This window comes from Pristiophorus japonicus, chromosome 9, assembly GCF_044704955.1.
Source record: "Pristiophorus japonicus isolate sPriJap1 chromosome 9, sPriJap1.hap1, whole genome shotgun sequence".
NCBI classification, from domain to species: Eukaryota; Metazoa; Chordata; class Chondrichthyes; family Pristiophoridae; genus Pristiophorus; species Pristiophorus japonicus.
Genome location: NC_091985.1, coordinates 153,711,129 through 153,726,384, shown reverse-complemented (window position 1 = coordinate 153,726,384; position 15,256 = coordinate 153,711,129). Strand labels below are relative to the sequence as shown.

The 15,256-nt window shown below is 44.2% G+C and overlaps 1 protein-coding gene across 2 annotated transcripts in view; it reads right to left on the bottom strand.

Annotated features, from left to right (window-relative positions):
• The window catches only part of unc93a (unc-93 homolog A), a 134,017-nt gene that overhangs the window by 17,226 nt on the left and 101,535 nt on the right, over positions 1-15,256 (bottom strand). For both annotated transcript variants that reach the window (XM_070889977.1, XM_070889978.1), the window contains 2 exons: positions 12,964-13,175; positions 4,530-4,665 (listed from right to left, as the gene is read on the bottom strand). In XM_070889977.1, the coding sequence (XP_070746078.1) occupies positions 4,530-4,665; positions 12,964-13,175 (348 nt within the window). The remainder of the gene's footprint in view (positions 1-4,529; positions 4,666-12,963; positions 13,176-15,256) is intronic.

The window sequence follows — 15,256 nt, the reverse complement described above, 5'->3', positions numbered from 1 at the left end:
GATTTCCATGGGTATGCTGGTTCCTGCAACATCTACTTGGTTGCTGATACGTTTCGAATCGCTGTTAGATACCTTCATGCTCCTGATAATGTGTATTTCTTTGTGCTGTTGCTTTTCTTCTATGCTATATAGTCTCTGGGGATTTCTACTTATAGCCTTGAAAGTTTAATCTTCAGTCAGCATGCCTTCGCAACATGCACAATTTTCCTGCAGAACAAACACTCTGCCTTCGCAACTTTGAGCAATGTGTTGTCCCAGGCACCGATAGCACGACTTCAATGCTCTGTTACCGTGGCCAGTTGCTGAGGCCTTGGGGCCCAACTGCCTTTTATTTTAACCTGCAGGCGATTCACCTCGGTTTCTGCCGACTGCAAATGGTACAAAATTATCGGGGATATTGGTCAGCCATATCCATTGACATAGCTGTCTGACAAGCTCAATCAAAAGTCAAGTTAGGGGTTGTCAACAACTTTCTTCTGATTGCTTCATTCTTCATCCCACAACCAAAGCGGTTAAGCAATGCTCGGTCCTGAAAGTTTCCGAAAAGACAGTGAATAGATAGCTTCTTTAATGTTACAATGCATTCACTGATACTTTGTCAATTAACTGATCTTGTTTTCCGAAACGATAACTTTCAGCAATTTCTAAGGGCTCAGGACTGTAGTGCTGTTCTAACTTGCTTAGAATCTCCGTAAGGATTGTGTCCTTTGGCTTGACGGGAAGATGCAAATTTTTCAGGGTTTCATACACCTCGGAGCCTGCTACAGTCAAGAAAATAGCCTGTTTTCTTTCTAACACCACCCAGTTACGATTTTCATCATTTGCGATGAAAAACATTTCTAGCCGCTCCACATACACTTCGAAAGTCTCACGGTTGCATTTGAAACACACCCAAGCGCCCTATTATTCCCATAGGTCTGGCCATCTGGACTCTTCAGTTCAACCAAGTATGCTTGTAATTTATCTTGGATTTTTAGCTGTTGTGCAACACAAAGGATCTCTCTAGTCTCTCTGATGTTTGGTTGGAATCATCTACCAACAAAAATTTCAGGTAGTGTATCCAGGAATCCGATCCTTCATCGCTAAATGTGGTATATTCTCTACGACATCACAAACACACAGATTTCAAGATGGCTCTTAACATAGGAACTTGTCAGGTGACCTGTCACCTGATGCCTTTATTGTATTTACAGCAATGGCCGCATTATCATAATAGTCCACTAGGTGGAGCAGTAGTCCACTAGATGGAGCTATATATTAGATCTCAAAACCTCCGGGCCCTCTCCCTGGGGCACCGATCAGCCATCAGGATTTGTAAATAAGTGCTCTTTCTCCTTGTCCTCATTCTTATGGTTGTTGAGGCAGCTGTACATCCAACAATGCTGAGAATGAGATGCTGCAGCATCAATGAACCTTCCCTTTAAGCAGTGAAAAAAGCCTGTGGTAATCATTACTTGTGTTTAGACTGCCCTGATATTGGTCCATCTTTTCAGTGGCATACCAATGAGCTTGGGTTTTTAGATGAGAATCATGACTGTAATCATTTTAATGAGGAGGAAGATCAAATTTTGCGTGCAGCCTAGACGATTTTTAATTGGTGCTACTTAACCATTTTTAGTCTAAACACTGCCCATTTCTTGGCAACAATGAATTTCTAGCCCTTGTCTTTTAATTCTTCGATCTGCAGACACTTATTACAACGGTACTTTGGTCTGAATTCTTCACATTTGATTACTGGAACATTTCATACACACATCATTGCTTCATATCTCTCTCCATTTCTTGTGTGGCTTAGCCCAAACTTAAATGTATTTACTAGATTAACTTCAAAGTATTAAAGTTTAATAATCTTTTAAGTATTAAATAGCCTTTTTAACTTCACTGCTGGTGGGCATTTGTTGAACAAAGTGGCATGTAGCCCCATAGTGGGTGATTTGGGCTGAAAAATTAGATTTCACTAGTGGCATATGCTGGCCTCATTTTAATATTTAAATTATTTTAAACAAGTCCTACTTTGAATGGTAAATCATAAATCTATTATATAAAAAATGTTGAATGGTTGCAACATTCCAATGACATTGGCCGGAATTTTTCTTACCTTAGCGGGTCCGGGGCGGCCAGTGTCCATGGCTGGTCCCGAGCTCACTGTACAGAATTAACTTACCTTAATGGGGCCTATTAAGCCATTAAGCCCATCCAGCGCATTACCCAGCCCAATTAGATGGATCGGGTCTGGTGACGTCACTCATGACATGTTTTAAGCCAGGATCCTTAAAGGGACCCTGGCCACATTAAATTTTAAGTTTAATCTAACATAGCTGAATCTTTACCGTACAATCATATAATAAAAATTATATATGAGTGACAAAGAAATATTTAAATAAAATCACTAATATGACGCCAACTACAAATACAATCAAGAACAGAATTTAAAATGTACATTCATTAAGAAGTTATTGCTGCTTTAGTCACAAATCTATAGACTTTTGTTTCAGTAATTGGTACAAATAAAAGATGTGTATGGATAGGTAATACATAAAATTAAGCAGATTTAAAAGTAATTGGAAAGGGGTGGATTTACAATTTTATGCAAGTTCAGCGGAACAGCTGCAGAAACCCTGACAAACAGTGTAAGTGGTGCTTATGTGTTTCTGGGATTTCTGCAGCTCTTCCATTGAAGTTAACAATGGACAAATGACAGAACCTCCACAGAAATTCACCACAGAAGGTCTCAGGCTGAAAAATGTAATTTGCCATATTCAGGGACTGAAAGCAAATTAAACCAGTGGAAAGAGTGCTAAGAATGAAATTGTAAAGGTTGATGACTTGATTTTGTGTGTAACTGGACAATCACAGCATACTGTGAGAAAAACTTGACAAGAAACAACACAAAAATGTATTCAAATGGTATATGTCATTTTTTATAGTGCAGAACAATTCACTGCAATTACTGTTGAGTTAGAAGGCAACAACTGAGAATGAACAGTGAAAAATTAACATTTACCAATCACTTTCCAAGTAGAACAGAATCTCCATCAATCTATTCACCGATGTAATCAACATGTTTTTATTTGGGTTTGTTTTTCATGCTGTCAATGGCCATGGAATCATGCCTCAGGTTGACAGACGTGGTTCCCGAACTGCGTCAATCCCGTGGCCATATAGGGAAAGTTAAAAAGTAGCGGGGGAAAGGCTCTTAAGTGCCTGTAAAGTACCTCAATGATTTCAATTAGGTCCCCTGCATTGCAGGTCGGGTCAGCTCCACGTTGACAGATGCACTTGTGGGAAAGGCACGTGGGAATGAGCTGACATTCCAAAGCATCCCATTTTACTTTGGCACTTGTAGTTTCTCAGTATCTCCAGCACCCAAAGTGAACAACATTCTGGGATTTACCATTGTCAGTTTTGCATTCCAACTTGAACACGCTAGCCTCCCCTGAGCAACAATTAGGGGTCAAAATTCAGTTTCTACCGCCAACGTTACCGCTGGCGGGAAGCGGCTAACGGGTGGCAAAGGCCTACCTGCGACGGTAAGCAGCGTCCACACCTGCTCAGAAATTCAGTCGGCTCTTTGGCAGAGGCTCCAAGAGCTAACACTGCGCCGGCTAATGCCACCTGCGTGGTGACATCATCCAGCGTGCAACGCCTCCTTGGCGCCTCTATCGTGATATTTAGTTTGAACGTCGGCTGACCCGGCAGGCGTTCTTACAGCCTGGAAAAAGTGATGAGTAAACAGTGGAACTCGGGCGGTATCGGCCAGAGAGCAAGGTAAGTTTTTTTCTTTCTTTATTTCTTCATTTTTTTAATGAGTTGTAACAGTGGGGAAGTTTGTGTGTGGGTCGGAGAAGTTGAGGGTTTTTTTTCTTTTCGTGCCGTTTTCCAGCTCGCATTACGGCTGTTTCCCGATGCAAAATTCTGTCGGTCTCCTGAGCTCCTGTCCAAAGATGAGTATGCAATGCCACTTTTTAGCGCTGTTCTCTCATCTTTGGCCGTAGAAATTGAATTTGGCAGTTTGAGCCTGCACCCAACACACTCAGGCAGTGACACCGCCTCAAATTACCGAATTTCGACCCCTTAAACTTTGGGGTTGGCATCTTCCCCCACGCCCCACAGCCTAACATTCTGGTCTCAGGACCCATCCACAGTGTACCAATTCTGTCTTGGACAACACTCAACCCTCTTCTTCTGCGCCTCTTCCCCTTTCCCATTCTCCTCTCTTCTCCCCTGCTTTCTCCTCCCTCATGGGAATGGGACAATATTTTCTTGATATTCCTACTGGAGCATTCATTCATTAAGTCAGTCCTCCTATGCCATATTTCACATGATGCAACTAATATAGGAAATGTGCTATGATTGTTTTAACTATTTCTTATTCAGCAATGAGAATGTATGCTCTGGTGATGTATTACTTGGTGACTTGCATGAACAGTCCTTTTTTTGCCGGAAACATTTGATATGCTTTATAAGGCAGACCCCAACATTCCTTTGAGTTTTGCCATCTTAAGGTACAAAAACACAACTTAACTCACCAAAAAAGAACAGTGGAAATCGCCCAGTATATTTTGATAGTTTTCCGAAAATCACGGAGAAAATGGAATTAGAAGCACCAAAGCAGATCTGAGAATAACCAACAAATTCTATTCCAAGAGCACAAGTGACATACGCCTGTTGGTAGAAAAGAAAGAATATGAATATCTGTTAAGTGTGTCTATATGTGAGACTAAACATTTAAGTGAAGTTATGTTGCTTTCTCTTGGGAATCTTGGAGAAAATTGCATCTATTCTGAATATATACTATATTCTTGCCAAATTAAAGCATAGTAATTGTAATAGCTACCAATCACGGCCAATTAGCGTTGTATCAGTATATTCTCAATCATCAGCAATTGATGGAAGGAGTCGTCAACAGTGCTATCAAGCGGCAATTACTCACCAATAACATACTCATAGATGCTCAATTTGGGTCTACCAGGGCTACCTGGCTCATTGCAGCCTTCTTCCAAACATTGACAAAAGAGGTGAATTCCAAATATGAGGTGAGAGTGACTGCCCTTGACATCAGGTCAGCATTCGACAGAGTGTGGCAGCATTTTATTTATTAACTACAGAAATACTAGTCCCATCTTCCATAACATTCCACACAGAGAATCAAATGATAGGAGAGATGGACGGGGAGAAAGAAGGGAGAATGGGTGACTGGAGGGTACAGTGGTGAGAGGAATAGATATGGGGACAAGAAGGGAGTAGGGGAATGAAAAATGGGAAATAGGACAGGGAGGATATTGGTATTGGTCGGGGGGTAGGGAGGGGAATGAAGGGAAGACCAAGCAGAGTAGGACAGGGGAGAAATGGGTGGAGGATGCTTGCATTAGTGATTTGGAGGGAGGGGGACAGGTTCAGGGCCTGTTTGATGCTCTGTGGAAGACAGCAACAAGAGTAGAGCATTCCAGCCTTCAAGCCTGTTCCGCCATTCAGTTAGATCATGGCAAATCTGTGCTACAATTATTTGGGAGAAATTGGCCTCCTTTGTGCCTCCCATCAGCACCTCCGGGGGGTGATATCGGGGCGCAAAGGGCTTACCGATTTGGAGCGGCGAAATCACCGATACTTGCAAACTTCCATGGCAGGTTACTTACCGCCTCGATCTGTTGCACTCCGGAGATCATGATGTCATCCGGTGCACACTGCCCGGTTATCGCCCCGGATGTAAAAATTTGCTTCTGCCTCTGCAACATCGCCGGGCGTCATCAATGGCGGCTGCAGGAGGCGTTGTCACCTCGGCTGGCCACTTGTGGAGCGCTAATTAAAGGCAGTGGTGGTCAGGTAGGCCAAAATTTACTAATGTCCCCAGTGTGCTATATTTTGATGTTTTTCCAGGCTGCGATTGATCAGCCCTGCACTCTCAAAATGCTTGGGGTTGCTATGCGCGTATCTGATCCTGTTGATTGTTGAATTGCTTAACACTGTCTATAGTGTGCTGCTTCCATTGTTTAGCATGTATGTCGTCCTGTGTTGCAGCTTCCCTAGGTTGGCACCTCATTTTTAGGTACATCGGGGGATGTGAGCCAGGGATGGTCCCTTGGCTTGATGGTAATAGTAGAGTGAGGGATATGCCGGACCATGAGGTTACAGATTGTGGTAGCATACAATTCTGCTGCTGCTGATAGCCCACAGCACCACATGGATGCCCAGTTTTGAGCTGCTAGATCTCTTCTGAATTTATCCCATTTAGCACAGTGGTAAGAGCCACACAACACAATGGAGGGTGTCCTAAGTGTGAAGATGGGACTTCGTCTCCACAAGGACTGTGTGGTGGTCACTGCTACCAATGCTGTCATGGACAGATGCATCTGCGACAGGTTGATTGTTGAGGACGAGGTCAAGTTGGTTTTTCCCTCGTGTTGGTTCTCTCATCACCTGCCGCAGTCAGTCTGGCAGCTATGTCTTTCAGGACTCGGCCAGCTCGGTCAGTAGTGGTGCTACCGAGCTACTCCTGGTGATGGAGACTGAAGTCCCCCATCCGGAGATACATTCTTTGCACGTGCTACCCTCAGTGCTTCTTCAAATGGTGTTCAACATGAAGAAGTTCTGATTCATCAGCTAATGAGGGAAGGCAGTAGGTGGTAATCTGCAGGTTTCCTTGCCCATGGTTGAGCTGAAGCCATGAGACTGCATGGGGTTCAGAGTCAAGGTTGAGGACATCCAAAGCCACTCCCCCTGACCACTGTGCCACCTCCTCTGGTGGGTCTGTCCTGTCGGTGGAATTTCAGAGGGCAGTTAAGAGTCAACCACATTGCTGTGGGTGTGGAGTCACATATCGGCCAAACCAGGTAAGGACAGCAGATTCCCTTCCCTAAAGAACATTAGTGAACCAGATGGGTTTTTTAGACAATCCGGAAGTTTCATGGTCAGCATTACTGATACTAGCTTTTTAATCCAGATTTTATTTAATTAATTGAATTTAAATTCCCCAGCTGCCATGGTGGGATTTGAACACACCGGATCATTAGTCCAGGCCTCTGGATTACTGGTCCAGTAACATAACCACTATGCTACCATTCCCTGTATGGTAATGTAAGGTAATGCATGACTGCTACAATAATAATGCAGAGGCGAGTTCTAATCATTGGGGGGGGCAATACTGGGCATGAATTCCGGCAGATATTCAGGCACATGGGAATGTCCAATTTCAACATGGATACCTCATTATCTTTTTACTTCTGGTTTCGCAGCTCCAATGTGTGTGTGCGTCAACTCACATGACACAATCTCAACTCGACGATTTTAAGGGCCAATTCTAAGATGGAATTAGAAGGGGTTAGAAGGATTTGTAAAGACACCAAAAGGTTCGAACATGGAGTCAGGACGGTTAAAGGCTGCGTCCCGTTTCAATGAAGTATCACTTTATGTACAGCTGGATGCAGTAAAGAGCAGGAAGGAGGAAACATTCCTCAACAACGGCAAGAAGAATGCTGCTGCGATTGAGGGAGTGCAGCGAAGGTTCACCACTGATTCCAGGGATGGCTGGACTGTCATATGAGGAGAGACTGGATCAACTGGGCCTTTATTCACTGGAGGTTAGAAGGATGAGAGGGAATCTCATAGAAACGTAGAAGATAAGAAGATAAGAACATAAGAATTAGGAACAGGAGTAGCCATCTAGCCCCTCGAGCCTGCTCCGCCATTCAATAAGATCATGGCTGATCTGGTCGTGGACTCAGCTCCACTTACCCGCCCTCTCCCCGTAACCCTTAATTCCCTTATTGGTTAAAAGTCTATCTATCTTTGACTTGAAAACATTCAATGAGCTAGCCTCAACTGCTTCCTTGGGCAGAGAATTCCAGATTCACAACCCTCTGGGAGAAGAAATTCTTTCTCAACTCGGTTTTAAATTGGCTCCTCCGTATTTTGAGGCTGTGCCCCCTAGTTCTAGACTCCCCTACCAGTGGAAACAACCTCTCTGCCTCTATCTTGTCTATCCCTTTCATGATTTTAAATGTTTCTATAAGATCACCCCTCATCCTTCTGAACTCCAACGAGTAAAGACCCAGTCTACTCAATCTATCATCATAAGGTAACCCCCTCATTTCTGGAATCAGCCGAGTGAATCGTCTCTGTACCTCTTCCAAAGCTAGTATATCCTTCCTTAAGTAAGGTGATCAAAACTGCACGCAGTACTCCAGGTGCGGCCTTACCAATACCTTATACAGTTGCAGCAACACCTCCCTGCTTTTGTACTCCATCCCTCTCGCAATGAGGGCCAACATTCCATTCGCCTTCCTGATTACCTGCTGCACCTGCAAACTAACCTTTTGGGATTCATGCACAAGGACCCCCAGGTCCCTCTGCACCACAGCATGTTGTAATTTCTCCCCATTCAAATAATATTCCCTTTTACTGTTTTTTTTCCCAAGGTGGCTGACCTCACACTTTCCGACATTGTATTCCATCTGCCAAACCTTAGCCCATTCGCTTAACCTATCCAAATCTCCTTGCAGCCTCTCTGAGTCCTCTACACAACCCGCTTTCCCACTAATCTTAGTGTCATCTGCAAATTTTGTTGCACTACACTCTGTCCCCTCTTCTAGGTCGTCTATGTATATTGTAAACAGTTGTGGTCCCAGCACTGATCCCTGTGGCACACCACTAACCACTGATTTCCAACCGGAAAAGGACCCATTTATCCCGACTCTCTGCTTTCTGTTCGCCAGCCAATTCTCTATCCATGCTAATACATTTCCACTGACTCCGCGTACTTTATCTTCTGCAGTAACCTTTTGTGTGGCACCTTATCGAATGCCTTTTGGAAATCTAAATACACCACATCCATCGGTACACCTCTATCCACCATGCTCGTTATATCCTCAAAGAATTCCAGTAAGTTAGTTAAACATGATTTCCCCTTCATGAATCCATGCTGTGTTTGCTTGATTGCACTATTCCTATCTAGATGTCCCGCTATTTCTTCCTTAATGATAGTTTCAAGCATTTTCCCCACTACAGATGTCAAACTAACCGGCCTATAGTTACCTGCCTTTTGCCTGCCCCCTTTTTTAAACAGAGGCGTTACATTAGCTGACGGGACTGGACAGGTTAGATGCGGGAAGAATGTTCCCGATGTTGGGGAAGTCCAGAACCAGGGGACATAGTCTGAGGATAAAGATTTAGGACTGAGATGAGGAGACACTTCTTCACTCAGAGAGTTGTTAACCTGTGGAATTCCCTGCCGCAGAGAGTTGTTGATGCCAGTTCATTGGATATATTCAAGAGGGAGTTAGATATGGCCCTTACGGCTAAGGGGATCAAAGAGTATGGAGAGAAAGCAGGAAAGGGGTACTGAGGGAGTGATCAGCCATGATCTTATTGAATGGTGGCGCAGGCTCGAAAGGTCGAATGGCCTACTCCTGCACCTATTTTCTATGTTTTCTATCATGAAGAAGGCATGCTTAGTGATGGCTGAGGTGGTCAATAACAGGAATATTGTTCCTTGTACTTGGATCCAGTGCAGTAAGCGATTTAATGACCTAACCAGAGCAGGAAAGATCAGCACAGTTGCAGATTCACCTCCATCCTGTAGTTCACATCCCTCCACTCTGTCTTGTCAAGCATACTCCATCACAAAAGGTTATTACACAAAATTTTGAGCATTTCCTTCTTGCTCAAGCGCTTATCTAGCTTCCCCTGAAATGCATCTATGCTATTCGCTTGAACTAGACGAAGGAAGCACTGGATAGAAAATGTCAAGAGTGATTTATCACAGACAGGGATGTAGATGACTAAAGTTGCCAAGCTAGTTCAGAACCAACAATTATGGAGTGCATTCATTCGGCCCCATCGTCACTGCTGAGCTGATAGATAGGAATAGTGACTCTGGAAAAGAAAAGGCTGAGGGGTGACCTGATAGATGTCTTTAAGATTTTGAAAGGATTTGACTGCCCAAGTTCCTGCACCATCACCCAGCCCAAGTTTCTGCCCTATCCCCCAGCTCAAGTTCCTGCCCCATCATCTGGTGGGGCGCTACTTAAAGGGATGCACCCCAGTACATCCATTCCAAAGGTAATTTAAGCGTGCCACAGCGAATCTCCGTAGCGCCAACGATAACAGTTAGCGCCTCGGCACCTTTCACCATGCAGATCATGACATCAGCGAGCGTGCTATGGGGGGCACCCAATCTGCAAATTTCAGTAGCGACCCCCACCTTACCGCCTCATGCTGACAATGAGAGGGAGCGGAGGTGTGAACAAGCCAGCTGGCAGCTGGTGGGGTGCTACTTAAAAGGATGCACCCCAGTACTTCCATTCCAAAGGTTATTTAAGCATGCCAGAGAGTACGGATTGTCAAAGGCCTTCGCATTTCATCCAAAAGCATATCACTGTTCTGCACTCCCCGAATCATTGGGGGCTGGTGTGCAGACTCCAGTGACCCTCCCCTTTAATGGCTGGAAGGTGCCTTCGCCAATGTTCACTTCCGATTACACAATACCTAATTTTCATTACCGCTTGGAGCCTAACGCCACTCACCTATGCCATTAGTGCCTGATTTAGTGCTCCCTGCATTCTTTCAGCAGAGGGACTCAATTTCGCAGGCGTGGAGTTTGATTAGCGCTTGCTGCCAAACTTACAACTTTTCAAAAGATAACGCCCCAACCGGAACGATATGGAATTTCTAGCCCAAAGACTACATTGACACAGAAACCTCAACAAAACTCGCCCCCAAGCAATGGCTTCTCTTTCCCCGCCTCCAGCTCCTATTGCTGATCTTCCCCCTTCCCACTGCTTTTCCCACTCGGCAGCTGGCCGAATTGGCCGGCTATTGGGTGGGAAATGACCATGAGGTTAAATTCACCAGGACCTCCGTTTCCTTGGCTTGCTGGGTTCTTAGACCATTTTCGGCCTCCCCCATCCCCTCGCAGCCTCCCTGTAAATATTGGGGTAATTGTTTTACTAGGTATACGCTCCTCAGTACTCAACTAATTACAATCTATATTAATGACTTGGATGAAGGGACCTAGTGTAATGTAGCCAAATTTGCTGATGATACAAAGATGAGTGGGATACCAAGTTGTGAGGACACAAAGAATCTGCAAAGGGATATAGATAGGTTAAGTGAGTGGGCAAACATTTGGCAGATGGAGTATAATGTGGGGAAAATGTGAGGTTATCCACTTTGGTAGGAAAAATAAAAAAGCAAATTATTATTTAAATGGGGAGAGATTACAAAATGCTGTTGTACAGAGGGATCTGGAGGTCCTTGTACATGAAACACAAAAAGTTGGCATGCAGGTACAGCAAGTAATCAGGAAGGCAAATGGAATGTTGGCCCTTATTGCAAGGGGGATAGAGTATAAAAGAAAGAAGTCCTGCTACAACTGTACAGGACATTGGTGAGACCACATCTGGAGCATAGTGTACAGTTTTGGCCTCCTTATTTAAGGAGGGATATACTTGCATTGGAGGCAGTTCAGAGAAGGTTCATGAGGTTGATTCCTGAGGTGATGGGCTTGTCTTATGAAAAAAGGTTGAGCAGATTGGGTCTATACACAATGGAGTTTAGAAGAATGAGAGGTGATCTTATTCTGAGGGGGCTAGACAGGGTAGATGCAGAGAGGATGTTTCCCCTCATGGGGGAATCTAGAACTAGGAGACATAGTTTCAGAATAAGGGTTCTCCCATTTAAAACGGTGATGAGGAGGAATTTCTTCTCTCAGAGCATCGTGAATCTTTGGAATTCTCTACCACAGAGAGCTGTGGTGGCTGAGTCATTGAAAATATTTAAGATGGAGATAAACCTTAGATGTTTGAGCGATAAAGGAGTCAAGGGTTATGGGGAGCGGGCAGGGAAGTGGAGTTGAGGCCAAGATCAGATCAGCCAGGATCTTATTGAATGGCGGAGCAGGCTCGAGAAACCAAATGGCCTACCCTGCTCTTAATTCTTGTTCTTATGTTCTAAAATTCAGCCTAAGTATAAATTATGGGGCCGAAATTGGTGAAGGGCAAGGGCTGCCCAACTGCCCAAAGGACCGCCGATGGCTGCTGAGATACCTGACAGTACTCTGGGCAGGGTTTTACGGCAAAAAGGTCCTCGAAAATGCGGCCGGCAGCAAAAGAAGGACTTACGCCGTCAATCTGGGCGGGAGCAGGCGGGAGCTCTCATTCTCGGCGGCAAAGGCGCTTGCGACCCAAATGCCACCGAGGATGGAGTCAGGCCCACGGAGGGTCGAAGTCCCGCAAATAAAAAGCATCAAAAAAATGTTTTAAAAACATCGGAAGACCTTCAGGGGACCCCATCAAGGTAAGTCGCTGTACAGAAAATGTTTTTAAATTGTTTGCTAACCTTTTTTTTCAGCTCTTCATACTTACCGTCGGGGACAGACCAGCCTCCTCGAAGCAGTCCACCCCCGTTCTGGCGCAGACTCTCGCCTGCACCAATCTGGCATCTCGGCGGTCGGGAGTTCACTTACGCCACTTGGCTATCCGCTGACGTCAGCGGGCGGTTCCCAACGGTTCTCTCTCCCGTCCGCTCCAGCCCAAATCGAAACTGCCACTGGGCGCAACTCGAGGAGGAATGTCGGCGGCATTGAGCGGTAAGGACATCAATTTCAGCCCCTATGTTTCCTTTGTTTATACTTATGACAACTTTTTTTTACTAATCTTAGTGAGTGTAGAAAAATTACCCCTTACTAGGCAGTATTCAAACTGAGATTTAGAAGCAGAGTGCTGCAGAATTTGTGCCAACACAAAAATTCACCAATACAGGCACACTGCCACTTTAAAATGAATGTGACATTATTAAAGAACCTGTAATTTGAATTTTAAAAATGCTTTTGTAAATTAGTGATTTTTTTATGATTGTGCAATTTAAAGGTCTTCTATAAATATAAAATGAGTCCTGGTGTACCATAATGTCAATGCAGTTAGTTAGGATACTTAATTTTATTATTACAAGTGCATTTACGGCTCTTACCTTTGTATAATCACCTGCAAGGAAGCCCTGTTCAAACCCACTGTACATTGTCATGACAATGAGTAGACATTGGCGCTTGTCCTTTAGCTGTGTAAAGGTAGCCACAAGGACAGTAAATAGCTTTATTTTCCTCTCTCTGAACTCCTTCACTTGCTGCTTATCGAGCTGATCCAGAAATAAAGCAACAAGGATCACTCCACCTACACCAAGTCCTACAGGAAGGACAAGCCAACAAAAAGTAGTATTAGAACAAGCAATCAGAAAATCAGGGACACTTCTCTCCAAGACTTCATAAGCTTACCTTAAGCAGAAAGCTGAGAGGCAATTTTCAATGAGGAGTTAAATCATAGAATGTGAAACAGTTGTGCTGTCAAGTCCACATCATTTTCAAAACATACAAATAATTAGTGTGCCCGAAAATTCCGGCCTTGCCGTGTCCGTACGAAGTGCACACAGACCCAGTGAGGCCTCGCAAAAGCCGGTTTTCAGGGTGCAACGCACATGCGCCGCATCCCTGGGACAAGGACATTCGCTCGGGAGAGATTGGGCTATTTTCCCAACTCGTACCCAACAAATGTCCTTTAAACTTCTATGCCTGGTAAAAGTAGGCATATAGCTTGCTTTTACCAGCGTAAGAGTTTAAAACATATAAATATTAAATTTAATCATACATTTTTATGTTAAAAACCCTGTCCATTAAGGTAAGTTTATTTTAAAGCCTATTAAAACACATTAAAAAAAAATTCCAAAAAAAAAATGTTTTATAAAACATTGAATTAACTTTAATTTCAATTAAATTTAAATATGTTATGTTTCTTGTTTTAGGAGGGTTTTCTCATTGATAGTAATGGGAATTCGTAAATCAGAGTTCCCATTATTATATCAATGAGAATATTAGACAGTGATTGGTGGTCCAGGCCCACGTGACTCCAGCATTTCCGTACGTACAGGGAAGTCCTCTCCCCATACACTGCGCATCGAATGAAGGCCTCCGACCGGAATCGAAGGCACCTCCGTGATCACCAGATATTTTCGCAAAATATTCTCAGGTCGGAGGTGTTCGTCCAAAGGAAGCCTACAGGAACCTTCTCATCTGGCGAAACACACCAACTAAAGGCCTTGATAGTTTGCCAGCACAACGCTTACTTGGTTGCCACGCAAAGTCAAACATTCCAATTGCAAATGAACTACTCAAATCAAGAATCATACACAACGTCATCATCAACAATGACAAACAAGCACACTACTACAACAGAGATTCTACAGCACTTCCTACACTGCAGGAAGGAGAAACGGTGAGACTCAAACAAATGAGAGACAGCAAAGTGTGGCAAAAAGCTCAGGTTCAGAAACAAGTCAGCAATCGGTCATATCAGGTCATTATAGAAGATGGCCGTGAATATTGCCGAAATAGGAAACATCTGAGAAAGAAAGCTGAGACATTCATCGAAACTCCAGAGATCTCAGTGACACCCACACACGATCCACTGCCAACATAGCCAATTAAACCGCAAAACAGCACTTCAATGACGACAAGCGAAAATAGGGATATGTTGCCTGATATTTCCCCTCAGAGCACTGATAACGGGACTAAAGCGGTCAATGCACCGAATGCCACTGAAACAACGAGTTTGAGGCGAAGCAACAGAATCCGCATAACACCAAAATACCTGGAACACTATGTACAGAAATAAGAAATGACGCTGGACGCTTGGATAAAGAATCAAGAAGACAAAGTTTTTATTGTTTATTAAACTTGTAGTTGTTTACTACAACTTGTAGTTGTTTGTAGGTGTGAGCGAGCGTGAGCGTGAGAGTGAGAGTGAGAGAGTGAGTGTGAATGACGAAGGAGCGGCAGGAGTTCATAGAGGAATGTGATCGGGGCCCAGGAGAGGCGAGAGTTCGGGGCCCAGAAGAGGCGAGGGCCCAGGGGCAACACGGGCCAGCCCACATTGCAATATGTGTATGCTCTAGGTCCATGCAGCAGAGCTGGTCTCCAGTCGCCTTGGTTAATCCTTGCCACTGGACCAAGACCTAGCTCTGTCACGCCCATGTGGTGGCTGGTGTGTAACGGCCACCACACGTTAAAAAAATCCACGCACAGGCATCTTCCACCCTTCAGGATATAGTTCGGGACCTGGAATATCAGGCCCTTCATTGAAACACCTGTGAACTCATCCCTTTTCGGCGTGGAAGCAAGTCATCTTCGTTTCGAGGGACTGCCTATGATGATAAGTTGTTTACTACATGTATTCATAAGAAGTTAATTACCAGTTTATATTGAAGCTCTCTG